This window comes from Lepidochelys kempii, chromosome 16 (genome assembly GCF_965140265.1).
Source record: "Lepidochelys kempii isolate rLepKem1 chromosome 16, rLepKem1.hap2, whole genome shotgun sequence".
Classification (NCBI taxonomy): Eukaryota; Metazoa; Chordata; order Testudines; family Cheloniidae; genus Lepidochelys; species Lepidochelys kempii.
In genome coordinates, this window is record NC_133271.1 from 5,302,473 (window position 1) to 5,317,050 (window position 14,578).

Genomic DNA, 14,578 nt, shown 5'->3' on the forward strand with positions numbered 1-14,578 from the left:
CTAAGTTAACAGGATTACTAGTTTCCAGTTATTCTGGCTACTCCTGGTCCAGTGTAGAGTATGCACAAAGCTGTGTGATGGAGAAATACTCAGTGACCGTGGTGGGGTTTATCTTTAAGTATCAGCTAAAGCACATAATCTATGTGCTGAAATACTTATCGGACAGCAAAATGAGTCCCTGAATGAGTTGTTACATCCCTGGAGATCTTATCCTCTGTAAAAATAGTATTAAAAATGGGGTAATTTTATAGAAGACTTTTTTGTGGAGTTGAACAATACCAAACATCACAATAACAAAATAAATATTAAAACAGATACAGTAGCCAAGTCAGTCACATCTTTAGTTCAGTTAGGCCTATCTCTTCTTTTATTATTCGTATTGTAAACATGCTGATACTATCTGATGTTGTCCTTTCTGTTCAAAGATCTGGACTCTGTAAATATACCCTTCAATAGGGCCTTCTGTTTGTTTGTTTCTAACACTGGTAGTCATAAAACCAAGAAAAGCATTTCAACAAATCACTTAAGTATGTGCTTAAGATTGAGATTTAACTCACTGAGGCCATGTCTACCCTACCAATTTGTGTTGACAAAAGTGACGTTGGCACCCAAAAGTCGACCTAATAAAAATCGTAATTTTGTGTTCACACTTGCTCCCTCTGTCAGCAGATCACATCCATACTGGGGGCATCATCACTGACAGTGTGAGCAATGCACTGTGGGTACCTATCCTGCAGTCCTTCTGTCGGACAGTGCTAAATGTCCCGTGATGCATTGTGTTCTGTCCTATGGAGTCTGGGCTTTCTTTCGCGTCATTTTTCAACTGCCCTTCTTTGCTGTGCACCCTGTCATCTTTGTGAGAAGGGATGGATCCTGCACTGCTTTCCTATGCTCTATTAACTCTCCTGAAGACAGTGCAGATGGCAGTGCAGTTAATCGTGAATTTCCTAACTGAAGAAGACTTCCAGGCGCCCAACATTCTGCGTGATATGGATAGAAGCAACTTAGATTGCTTTTGGCATTCACAGAGTGGGTGTGCAGGGTAGAACGTTGCTTTTGGGCTCGGGAAACAAGCACTGAATGGTGAACATAAGAATGGCCATACTGGGTCAGACCAACGGTCCATCCAGCCCAATATCCTGTCTGCCGACAGTGGCCAATGCCAGGGGCTCCAGAGGGAGGGAATCTAACAGGTAATGATCAAGTGATCTCTCTCCTGTCATCCATCACCACCCTCTGACTAGCAGAGGCCAGGGACACCATTCCTTACCAATCCTGGCTAATAGCCATTAATGGACTTAACCTCCATGAATGTATCCAGTTCTCTTTTAAACCTGCTACGAAGGACCGTGACTCTAGGAAATATGCATGAGGTAAGGGTAAGCAGGGAAACGAGGCTACATCTACTCCATGCTTGTGGCTTCTGCCCTGCTTCCTATGCTGCTCGCCTATGTGCTGCTTTGGTCCCTGCACAGGTGATTGACCAGTTGTGTGGGAAAGTTTCCTACAATGGGGGAAGGAACAAAGCTACTCTGCCATGGAAACTTCATCAGAGGATTACCGAGTACCTCCAGGAAACTTTCCTGGAGATCTCTCTGGAGGATTCCTGTGAGATCTTGGCGTGCATCAACACTCTGTTCTGCCATACTGATTAGCTATACAGGGAAACGTCCAGCTCACAGAAACACAGCCAGCCTCCCACATTTCTGTACCCTGAACCCACCTCCATACTTACACAAACCACAGCCACTTACCAGAAATCTCATCTCCTGCTTCTTGCTCACCAGAGAGCAACTGCTGAGACTGGCTAGACACCTCTGGAGTGGAGAATGGTTCCTGGCTGCCTGACCGCCCCGCCGGGTGACTCCACTGGGAGCTGCACATTCTCATCTAACTCCACCTCTTCATTAATAACTTCATCCTCCGGGTTAGGTCCTCTTTCTGCTGCCTCTGTGCCCTCCAAAGTATTCACGGGGCTCTTGGTGATGGAGGTGGGGTCACGACTGAGGATAACATCCAGCTCCCTGTAGAACCAGCAGGTCTTAGAGTGAAGCACCTGAGCGACGGTTTACCTCCCTTGCCTTATGGTACGCCTGCCTCAGCTCCTTTATCTTCACTCTGCACTCTAACATGTCCCGATCTTAGCCCTTTTTGCACAAGCCTTGGGACATCTGCCCATAGGTATCCCAATTCCTACGTCTCAAGCTGTCATAACCATAAGGGTAGCCTAAAATTCCTCTTTACCTTTAAGGGGTTAAGAAGCTCAAATAACCTGGTTGGCACCTGACCAAAGGAACCAATGGGGACAAAAGATACTTTCAAATCTTGGCGAGAGAGGAGGCTTTTGTTTGTGCTCTTTGTTTACGTGGTTGTTCTCTCTTGGGACTGAGAGAGGCCAGACAGAAATACATCTTCTCCAAAACATCCTAATCCAAGTCTCCAGTATTGCAACCAGTATAGGTAAGCAGGCAAGGCAGATTAGTTTATCTTTTGTTTTATGTGAATTTTCCCTGTGTTGAGGGAGGTTTATTCCTGTTTTCTGTAACTTTAAGGTTTTTGCTCAGAGGGGGATCCTCTGTGTTTTGAATCTGATTATCCTGTAAAGTGTTTTCTATCTTGATTTTACAGAGGTGATTCTTTTACCTTTCTTTTTTTTTTTTTTTAAATAAAATCCTTCTTTTAAGAACCTGACTGATTTTTCCATTGTTCCAAGACCCAGGGATTTGGGTCTTTAATCATTTTGTAACCAATTGGTTAGGATATTATTCTCAGGCCTCCCCAGGAAAGGGGGTGTGTAAGGCTTGGGGGGATATTTTGGGGGAAGACGTCTCCAAGTGGTCTTTTCTCTGATTCTTTGTTAAATCGCTTGGTGGTGGCAGCGTACCAGGTTTCAACCTAAGTTGGTAGAAATAAGCTTAGGGAGCTTTCATGTGGGTCCCCACATCTGTACCCTAGAGTTCAGAGTGGGGAAGGAACCCTGACACAAGCGCAGCTGGGACTGCACAGCCACCTCTCCCCATATACTGAGCAGATCCAACAGATCTGCAGTGGTCCAAGTGGGACAGCATTTTCTGCGATAAACCACCATGGTCACCTGGGAAAATACGATGGGAACTCTCCACCCCGAGCAAACAGGAAATAGAATTTCAAAAATTCCCGAGGCTTCTAAGGGGGAGGGGCAGATGGTTGTTTACCTGTCTGCAGGGCAGTGGAGTTTAAACTGCTGACCAGATGGGATGGGTCAGGATGGGCATTGTGGGATACCTCCTTTTAGGCCAATTAAAGCGATGAAATGAAGCGTGGTGTCTACACTTGCACTTTGTCAACAAAAATGTGGAGGAAAAAGAGTTAAATCTCTCGTGAGGGTGGATGAATTTTGTCACCCAAACCAGGCATTTTCCCCAACAAAAGTTGCCTTGCAGTGTGTATGCACTCACTGTTTGGGTCGACAAACGGCAGTTTTGGCGACAAAACCTGGTAGTGTAGACAAGGCCTGAGACTTAAGTGCATGGTTAAGTGATTTGCTAAATAGGGATGGGCTTAAGGACTGTTTATGTGCCTTGCTGAATCAGGGCTCCAAAGAACATGTTTTAGCAACCCCCTTGTAGAATGGTATGGGTGTATTGATTTTGAATTCACGAGTAACAGTTATCCTTTGTTTTGTATCACCTTATTATACTAGGGTGGGAGTTGCACCTAGTAGAGGAGGGAAACTGAAGCCAGTATGGAAGCAAGTTTTTGGGGTTAAAACATAGGATTTGAATGCAGAAGATCTTGGTTCTATTCCTGGTTATGCCACTGACTGCTTGTGTGACCTTCCTCAAATCATTTTGCCACTCTGTGGCTCACTTTCCCATCTGCAAAATTAGGATACTGATTCTGAGGAACTTCACATGGGGATTACAAGACTTAGTTCATCAATGTTCAGAACACAGCATAAAAGGGCACAATATAATTATTCGCAAAAAGAAAAGGAGTACTTGTGGCACCTTAGAGACTAACCAATTTATTTGAGCATGAGCTTTCGTGAGCTACAGCTCACTTCATCAGATGTTGTTATAATTATTATCATCCTTTTATTTGTGATTCATCACATCTAGTATATGTGGAGCTACATTTAAGTGATTGAAACTAAAAATCTTATTTTAGTTGTATTCAAATTTATGAATGAGATGTTTTCACAAAATATAACCGCATAGAAAATTTAAAAGCAGCAAGATTTGTGTTCAAGTTAACTCATAAATATCCTTTTTTGTTCCATTTTTTAAATGTGTATTCTGGAGAAAATTATCTGTCAGTTGAGTCTTTCCAAACACTTGACTAGAGACTCTGGTTTTTCGCTCTAAATTTTTTAATAGAGTACTTGATCTCAGAATTTTTCTTCTGAGGTTTAATACTGTTTAAAACATTTAGTGCCACTGATGATGTTTTTGTGGATTTGTAAATGAAATCTGTGCAGCCAAATGCATGTAATTAGCACATTCAGAATATAACAATAAAAAGAATCATTCTGTGGAAAATGTGTATAAACCATCTATACTTCAGTTTAGAAACACATCTGTTTATAAGCTCTCCCAAATACACATTCTCCTCTACAACCAGAAATATTTTCTACCTTTTGTGTTTTCTAGGCAGCCATTCTGAGTATAAAGCTAAACTTACAGCTGGAACTAGATGTGGAGAAGGCAAGTCTGTTTCCCCTGTAGTCTCCTCTATCATCATATGTATCCTTTGCTAAACAAGACGCGCAGTCTTGCACAAAAGTGGAAGTTATATACCAGTACTATACACTAATATCTAATTTGCAAGAAGTCGCTAGGGAGCTGCTAAAAATAACATTTCAGTCTGTGAAGTGACTGAAAGATTTTTTTATACCACATTCCATCTTCATAGAATATTTTTCTAACTGGGATAAAACTTCAGCTGTGTTGATTCTGTTTTGCAAATTATTGTTTCTGTAATGAGGTTTATTAAATGCAAAAATAATCTCATCTCCTCCCCTGCTCCCCCCATTCAGAATAATGGGTGTAGAAGATAAGAGGTATTTTCTACCTATGTGGTGATAAGAGGTGGCCTTGGTTAAATAAATTCTAATGCCAAAGGTTTGTAATGTTATTGGTAATATTTGTGTTGAAAATTCTGTGTAGAAAACTTCCTTTAAGCATATTTCAATGTAGAAATATTTTTCTAACGTTGAAGCAATTCAGAAAACTTTTCTCAAGCACTTACAGACCTAGGTATAGAAGACTTTGAGACAGAGTGTGGCCCATCCCGAGCATGCATGCAGGGGTATAAGGCTCACTATCCACATTCTGAGCAGCAGCAAAATGGGACTGCTCCTGTGCCTGTAGGCTGGGAGTGGCTGGAGACTTGGCTCCGCCTCTCCAGTGTTGTGACCAGTGCTGCTGAGCCAATGCGATGGGCAGCAGTCTGCACTAGGTATAAAGCACAATGTCTCTGTAGTGCTTTACAAGTGTAAAACTATTTTTCTTCCTAGATGTGCACTCCATTGCTACTTCAAGAGAAAACTAACCTAGTGGAGGCTTATGTGGCAGAATATCCTGATCTCCAGTGCAAACTCTTGCAGACCCTGGATATGTGGTGTGAACCTAATTTTAATACTACAGATCTCTCAAGGTATAAGATTATTCTATTTTCCAGCGTTTTGTCCTCCTTATATCCAAACAGCATACAATATTATATAACATTATGAGCAGGTGCTAAATAGCTATCAGCTAAGGACAATATGTTTTCCAGTGCTCTTTCTACATTCACTAATAACATGTTAAAAGCCACAGGGTAAGTCACTTCCCATCAGAGAAGGGAAAAATTCTGGTAACTGTGAAATTTGGTCTTTCCGAAGGCCTTATTCTATGAGGCACTGAGCACCTATCACTCCCATTGATATCATTGGAAGTGTCAGGGGCTGAGCACTTTGCGCGGGGAAGCTAAAAACGAAAACATTGAAGTAGATCTTATCCAGGAGACCTCAACAGCCATCTGACTCTGGGGCTTTGCTGTGGAAGGCTGAGAGTCGCAATATCCATTGTGCATATCTGGCAGAGAGATGTGGGGATGAGAATGAGGATCGTCAGTTGGTAACCCTGATTTCAGTTGAATTTTTAACTGAAAATTTCCTTTCCGTCAGCTTCAGATAGCAGTGCTAAGCCAGGAAATGGTGCAGTTGTGAGGGAGCCATCTGCAGATAGCCCTAGTCAAAGTAAAAAGCCTTTGCATATGTGTCTAGTATTCCCGTGATACAGTGGCAAAAAACAAGAAATGTATATACTCATCATTCCTTTTCCAGTGAAATAATCAGGGTTGTTTTTTAATTTATAAACCACCTCCCACTAAAGTGGCTTATGCCAAGTAAGCACCAGCAGTGCAATCAAAATAACAGCATACACGCAGCAGATACAATGCTAATAAAATCAGAGTGGGTATTACGTACTAGGTTGCTGGAAGTCAGGTCCTGATGTGAACTCTTAAAGCCCTTGAATGGAGAATCGGAGGCTGACGAAGACACAAGTATCAGCTAACTGATGGAAAGAGCAGCACTTACCTTAAAGTAAGCTCTCCACTTTGCTGCTGTCTCAGAAGCAGTGTTTTGAAGGTTTAATTGGACCATATGGAGGCTTTATTGGCTAGGACTTTCCAGAACATAAGAATAACCAGACTGGGTCAGAACAGTGGTCCATCTAGGCCAGTATCCTGTCTTCTGATGGTGGCTGATACCAGGTGCTTTAGAGAGAATGAACAGAACAGGGCAATTGTTGAGTGATCCATCTCCTGTCATCCACTCCCAGCATCTGGCAGTCAGAGGCTTAGGATGCCAAGAGCATGGGGTTGAATCCATGACCATCTTCGCTAAAAGCCACTGATGGACCTATCCTCCATGAACTTATCTATTTCTTGTTAGAACTTAATTATAGTTTTGGTCTTCACAACATCCCCTGGCAATGAGTTCCACAGGGTGACTGTGCGTTGTGTAAAGAAGTACTTCCTTTTGTTTGTTTTAAACCTGCTGCCTATTAATTTCATTGGGTTCTTGTATTATGTGAAGGAGTAAATAACCCTTCCTTATTTACTTTCTCCACACCAGTCATGATCTTATAGACCTCTATCATATCCCTACTTAGTTGTTTCGTTTCCAAATGTAAGAGTCCCAGTCCTTTTAATCTCTCATACAGAAGTTGTTCCATATCCCTAGTAATTTTTGTTGCCCTTCCCTGCATTTTTTCCCTTCCTAATGCAACTTTTTTGAGATGGAGTGACCAGAACTGCTCATAGTATTCAAGGTGTGGGCGTACCATGGACTTATATAATGGCAGTATATTTTCTGTCTTGTTATCTATCCCTTTCCTAATGGTTCCTAACATTCTGTTTGCTTTTTTGATTGCTGCTGCACATTGAGTGGATGTTTTCAGGGAACTATCCATGATGTCTTTCTTGAGTGGTAACAGCTAATTTAGACCCAGTTGGAGGAAAGAATGGTTTAGGCTCAGCTGTAATAGATGAGGAGGGAAAAGAAGTTGTTACCACCACCAAGCATCAGACAACATCCCTGCTATTAAAAGGGAGAAGTATCTTATCTGCTTGCATTGATGTTTCTTCCTTGCTTTGTTTGTTTTGTTTACAGGCAGTATCAAGGTTTACGACCTAACAAACTCAACCACAAAATGTTAAGCAAACTGGTCTTCAGGCTCCTAGAACAATATAATCTAGATCCAGGTATGTGATATTACACTAAATCATTTAATCACCTTTCCAGTGAATCATTTAATCCATCCTCCCACGTGTCCAGCAAGCAATGTCTGCTGTCATTTGGAGCTTATTTGATGTTGTTTAAAAACAAAGCACATAAATTATGGAAATTTTCACTTTGTGTTGTTGAAGAACTAGATGCTAGTGACTAATTGGCTGTTTCTTCCATGATATGACATAAATCTTGGCTTCAGAATGGTTCTGCATAAACATGTGATGGTCGGCTTTAAGTACTGGCTCCATCAGGCTCACATAAGAGGCCACACATTACTCATCTGGGGATTCTGACTTTGTGAGTTACAAGCCAATCAGCTTAAAAGAGATAAGCCATGAGAAGAAGGAGGCACATATATCTTTCCTGTGAAATAGGGATGGCTGCTGCTGAAGGGAATTTAAAGGGCTCTTGCAACCTTACGGGAGAAGTAATACAGTTTACATCCTTCTAAGGGATCTGCTTCACTCCTAAATGTCACTCAAAATCCATTCTCTTTAACATTTTGCATTGATTATTACTGGGAGAGGTAATTAGGTTTCCTTGCATTGTGACATTAACAAGGTAATGACTCTTGGCAGAAATCCTCAGGTGCCCCCTATAATTTGCATCCGGTGTAGGTCCCTCACTCCATCAGCACAACTGGATATTGCATATTTCCCTGTTTTCTGGGACTGAATGTTATTTGTTAACCTAAGCTGTGAATTCTATTCCATCTTGTAGTGATACCGTGTTGCATATTCATCTTCACATCTCCAAAATGCTGCTCAAACATAAATGAATTATCCTCACAAACCCTCCCCCGGAGCATGTAATTGTAATTAATTCCCATTGTATTGGTGGGCAAACTGAGGCACTGAGGAATTAAGAGATTTGTTTAAAACAGGTTGATGGTTCACCCACGGTTCGACCTGAGGATTTTCTGCCTTGTAAGTCTGAACATCCACTAGGTCATACTTCCCCTGTCAATTTACAAAGGGAGTTGAAGGAATTGCTCTCCCAAACCTGTGAAAGACCCACACACAGAGGAAACAGACTGTACAGGAGAAATGGTGAAATTGTCCGTGCATAAAGTGCTGTCAAAGCACAGAGTGAGCAAGCTGAAAAAAAACAGAGATTTGTTTCCTTTAACCTTAGATGTTACTTGTAACAACAGTAAGAAAAAATGTTCAGACAGAAATGTGCTTTTGGAGTTCACAGTGCCCTTTGAATTATCCAGGGTTAGAAATCACACTGAAGGTATAAAACACTATATGGTATAACTACAAAGCATCATTATTATCATCATCTCCTGTTGGTGAGTTTTAGCTTCTCCAGGATTTTTATTCGTACACTGCCAGATCTGTCTAACTGCACCTGCTGTATTAATGACTGTAGGGTGTGTACCAGTGATTCTGCAAAAAGAGATTAGGGGGTACAGCAGATAGGGGTAGGTGGATCTGCCAGGGCAAAGAGTGACAAAGACTCCAGCAATTTGAAGGATTCTGCCTGTTCTAATGGAATTTCCCATGTGGATCTATTTCTGGAACCCGGGTGGGACTTTAAGTGCACCACCCCAATGTATGTTCATATTTCCAGAGGTTTCCTTCATCTTTTCCCTAGCAAGGTACCTGCAGTGTGAAAGAGATTTGGCCACCAGCTTGATCTGTAACATTGTTGTTTGTATTATTGTTCGTGCAGGATAATAAAAACAATGCCTCAGTTAAAAAATTCAGCCCTTGAATTTACCTATGGGTATTAACATACAGTATAACTGAAGAATTACTTGGAACCTTTGATCAGTTTTCTTTTTATTGTAAATGACAGTACACTGTGAAATTCCATGCATATGAGCAGGGTAATGTTCCAGGGAGAGCTCATGCTGCAAGTCAGGACATGCATTGGCAGGTGTTTGCGGTTTTTGAGGATTTGATTCCAATTGTTCTTCTTTGAGTGCTGTCCCTCGGGGTGCTCCATTTTAAGTGTTTGTGCGCCCCTGTGCTTGTACTCAGAGACTTCTGGTAACAGTGCCCGGTTGGGTCGCACATGCATGGTCGCCATCTCATGCTGCTTCAGGCAGTTAACTGATGCTGTGTGACCAGCCCCCCAACTTAGTTCCTTCTCTACGCCCTCCGCTACAGAGTCGGAGCAATCAGCAGCGCCTCACTACTTAGTAGTTAGTTAGTTTAACAGTTAGTTTCTTAGTTTTCTCATTAACAGCTATTTACATTGTTTCCCTTTTTCTTTTATCCCTGTCACCTAGTTTAAAACAAAACAAAACCCTTTTTCCTTTTCCTTGCCTTTTGAACTACTGGCTGGGGAGAAATTTCAGTTGAACCTTCGAATACACAGCCTCTCTGAGAGCGAAAGCCCCCACTGACAGGAATGCCTGGTTTCCTGGGCTTTAAACGCTGTCTCAACTGCAAGCTTGCTACACCTGTCTCAGGCGGCCACGATCAGTGTGTTCGCTGCCTCTGCGAAACGCACACAACTCAGAAGTGCCCGCACTGCCTCAAGCTCACTGCTAGGACAAGAAGAGCTAGAGATTTGCAGTTAAAGCTCCTCCTTAAGGAGAAGTCTCTCAAACCTGCATCTGAGCCCGGAGCCCTCCTGGTGAAACTTCTCTGACCACGGCTTCTGACAGGGGTTCCTCCTCAACCATGCATCTGAGCAACCTGCCAAAAAACATCAAAAAGGCAGGCACCTGTGTCCCCAACGCAGGAATCAGCCAAGAAATGACGTTCCACGAGTGGACACTCAGCACCTGCATCGACTGCACTGTAGGCACCGGTTATAGACACAGCAGGACCACCCGGCACCGCTGGTACCGCTAGAGCCAGAGACTCTAAATGAGTCGGCTCTGACAGAGGCACTAAGGAGAAATCTAAGCCTCATGCCTCGGCACAGCCAATACCAAAGCTGCGATCCGCACGCAACGGCGTGGCACCGGGACAAACGGTGGCTCCTTCAAAGGCATGCTCGGTGCGCACAGCGGCACAGCCTTCAGTGCCAGCTTATACACAGCAGCTCCCAGCACTGACAATGATACCGCCTCAGGGGCCAATCAAACAGACCTCGCAGCAGTTTCTCAGCCACAAGGGCCTCTTCGTCTCTTAGTTGTCCCTGACTCCCCTATCATTGGCACCAACACAAACATGTCATGCTTGGCACCGAGTCTCCTTGCATCTGGGAAGAAGGATGGTGCAAGTGGTCTTCTTGTCCATCCTCCCCGTGGAAGGAAAAGGCCCGGGTAGAGACCGTCGAATCGTGGAAGTCAACGAATGGCTACGCAGGTGGTGTCGGAGAGAAGGCTTTGGAGTCTTTGACCATGGGATGGTGTTCCAAGAAGGAGGAGTGCTAGGCAGAGACGGGCTCCACCGAACGAAGAGAGGGAAGAGCATCTTCGCAAGCAGGCTGGCTAACTTAGTGAGGAGGGCCTTAAACTAGGTTCACCGGGGGAAGGAGACCAAAGCCCTGAGGTAAGTGGGGAAGTGGGATACCAGGAGGAAGGACAAGCAGGAGCGCGTGAGAGGAGAGGTCTCCTGCCTCATTCTGAGAAAGAGGGATGATCAGCAGGTTATCTCAAGTGCCTATACACAAATGCACGAAGCCTGGGAAACAAGCAGGGAGAACTGGAAGTCCTGGCGCAGTCAAGGAATTATGATGTGATTGGAATAACAGAGACTTGGTGGTATAACTCACATGACTGGAGTACTGTCATGGATGGATATAAACTGTTCAGGAAGGACAGGCAGGGCAGAAAAGGTGGGGGAGTTGCACTGTATGTAAGGGAGCAGTATGACTGCTCAGAGCTCAAGTATGAAACTGCAGAAAAACCTGAGAGTCTCTGGATTAAGTTTAGAAGTGTGAGCAACAAGGGTGATGTCGTGGTGGGAGTCTGCTATAGACCACTGGACCAGGGGGATGAAGTGGACGAGGCTTTCTTCCAGCAACTCGCAGAAGTTACTAGATTGCACGCCCTGATTCTCATGGGAGACTTCAATCACCCTGATATCTGCTGGGAGCGCAATACAGCGGTGCACAGACAATCCAGGAAGTTTTTGGAAAATGTAGGGGACAATTTCCTGGTGCAAGTGCTGGAGGATCCAACTAGGGGCAGAGCTCTTCTTGACCTGCTGCTCACAAACGGGGAAGAATTAGTAGGGGAAGCAAAAGTGGATGGGAACCTGAGAGGCAGTGACCATGAGATGGTCAAGTTCAGGATCCTGACACGAGGAAGAAAGTAGAGCAGCAGAATACGGACCCTGGACTTCAGAAAAGCAGACTTTGACTCCCTCAGGGAACTGATGGGCAAGATCCCCTGGGAGAATAACATGAGGGGGAAAGGAGTCCAGGAGAGCTGGCTGTATTTTAAAGAATCCTTATTGAGGTTACTGGGACAAACCATCCCGATGTGTAGAAAGAATAGTAAATATGGCAGGTGACCAGCTTGGCTTAACAGTGAAATCCTTGCTGATATTAAATGCAAAAAAGAAGCTTACAAGAAGTGGAAGATTGGACAAATGACCAGGGAAGAGTATAAAAATATTGCTCAGGCATGCAGGAGTGAAATCAGGAAGGCCAAATCACACCTGGAGTTGCAGCTAGCAAGAGACGTTAAGAGTAACAAGAAGGGTTTCTTCAGGTATGTTGGCAACAAGAAGAAAGTCAAGGAAAGTGTGGGCCCCTTACTGAATGAGGGAGGCAACCTAGTGACAGAGGATGTGGAAAAAGCTAATGTACTCAATGCTTTTTTTGCCTCTGTCTTCATGAACAAGGTCAGCTCCCAGACTACTGCACTGGCAGCACAGCATGGGGAGGAGGTGACCAGCCGTCTGTGGAGAAAGAAGTGGTTCGGGACTATTTAGAAAAGCTGGACGAGCACAAGTCCATGGGGCCGGATGCGCTGCATCCGAGAGTGCTGAAGGAGTTGGCGGATGTGATTGCAGAACCATTGGCCATTATCTTTGAAAACTCATGGCGATCGGGGGAAGTCCCGGACGACTGGAAAAAGGCTACTGTAGTGCCCATCTTTCAGAAGGGGAAGGAGGAGGATCCTGGGAACTACAGGCCAGTCAGCCTCACCTCAGTCCCTGGAAAAATCATGGAGCAGATCCTCAAGGAATCAATTCTGAAGCACTTAGAGGAGAGGAAAGTGATCAGGAAGAGTCAGCATGGATTCACCAAGGGCAAGTCATGCCTGACTAATCTAATTGCCTTCTATGACGAGATAACTGGTTCTGTGGATAAAGGGAAAGCAGTGGACGTGTTGTTCCTTGACTTTAGCAAAGCTTTTGACACTGTCTCCCACAGTATTCTTGTCAGCAAGTTAAAGAAGTATGGGCTGGATGAATGCACTATAAGGTGGGTAGAAAGTTGGCTAGATTGTCAGGCTCAACAGGTAGTGATTCAATGGCTCCATGTCTAGTTGGCAGCCGGTATCAAGTGGAGTGCCCCAAGGGTCGGTCCTGGGGCCGGTTTTGTTCAATATCTTCATAAATGATCTGGAGGATGGTGTGGATTGCACCCCCAGCAAGTTTGCAGATGACACTAAACTAGGAGGAGAGGTAGATTCGCTGGAGTCTAGGGATAGGATACAGAGGACCCTAGACAAATTAGAGGATTGTGCCAAAAGAAATCTGATGAGGTTCAACAAGGACAAGTGCAGAGTCCTGCACTTAGGACGAAAGAGTCCAATGCACCGCTACAGACTAGGGACCGAATGGCTAGGCAGCAGGTCTGCAGAAAAGGACCTAAGGGTTACAGTGGACGAGAAGCTGGATATGAGTCAACAGTGTGCCCTTGTTGCCAAGAAGGCCAATGGTATTTTGGGATGTATAAGTAGGGGCATTGCCAGCAGATCGAGGGATGTGATTGTTCCCCTCTGTTCGACATTGGTGAGGCCTCATCTGGAGTACTGTGTCCAGTTTTGGGCCCCACACTACAAGAAGGATGTGGAAAAATTGGAAAGAGTCCAGCGGAGGGCAACAAAAATGATTAGGGGACTGGAACACATGACTTCTGAGGAGAGGCTGAGGGAACTGGGATTGTTTAGGCTGCGGAAGAGAAGAATGAGGGGGGGAATTTGATAGCTGCTTTCAACTACCTGAAAGGGGGTTCCAAAGAGGATGGCTCTAGACTGTTCTCAGTGATAGCAGATGACAGAACAAGGAGTAATGGTCTCAAGTTGCAGTGGGGGAGATTTAGGTTGGATATTAGGAAAATCTTTTTCACTAGGAGGCTGGTGAAGCACTGGAATGGGTACCTAAGGAGGTGGTGGAATCTCCTACCCTTGAGGTTTTTAAGGTCAGGCTTGAGAAAGCCCTGGGTGGGATGATTTAGTTGGTGTTGGTCCTGCTTTGAGCAGGGGGTTGGACTAGATGACCTCCTGAGGTCCCTTCCAATCCTGATATTCTATGATTCTGTGATCTCCAATACAATCTGCTCCTCCCTATTCGAGTGAAGAGGGGGATGAGAGTGAGGAAGGACAAGGAGATCTCCCTCCACAATCTCCCCTCTACCATGAACTGACTAACTCAGGACCCCCTCAGGGGACATATTACACTGATCCCAAGTATTTTCAATGGTACGGCCAGCCCTGGAGGCCCCCCATGTCTTCCCCACCCCAGTGGGCATACTGGAACCTGTGGGCGGCATACCTCACACAACAGGGACTGCCTGCCACATCCAGACCCGGCATACAGCAGTCATCTGCAGCTTTGGTGCCTGGATCTTTGATGGTGGCAGGGGAACCGGAGGAAGATGAGGAAGAACCCCGATCCTGGAAGGAGTACCACCTACCCACTTGCCATCACTATCCACAGATGACACCATTATGCCTCC

At 44.5% G+C, this 14,578-nt stretch overlaps 1 protein-coding gene across 13 annotated transcripts in view; it reads left to right on the forward strand.

Annotated features, from left to right (window-relative positions):
• The window catches only part of EXD3 (exonuclease 3'-5' domain containing 3), a 616,706-nt gene that overhangs the window by 170,343 nt on the left and 431,785 nt on the right, over positions 1–14,578 (forward strand). For all 13 annotated transcript variants that reach the window (XM_073314578.1, XM_073314585.1, XM_073314573.1 and 10 more), the window contains 3 exons: positions 4,632–4,685; positions 5,498–5,637; positions 7,640–7,731. In XM_073314578.1, the coding sequence (XP_073170679.1) occupies positions 4,632–4,685; positions 5,498–5,637; positions 7,640–7,731 (286 nt within the window). The remainder of the gene's footprint in view (positions 1–4,631; positions 4,686–5,497; positions 5,638–7,639; positions 7,732–14,578) is intronic.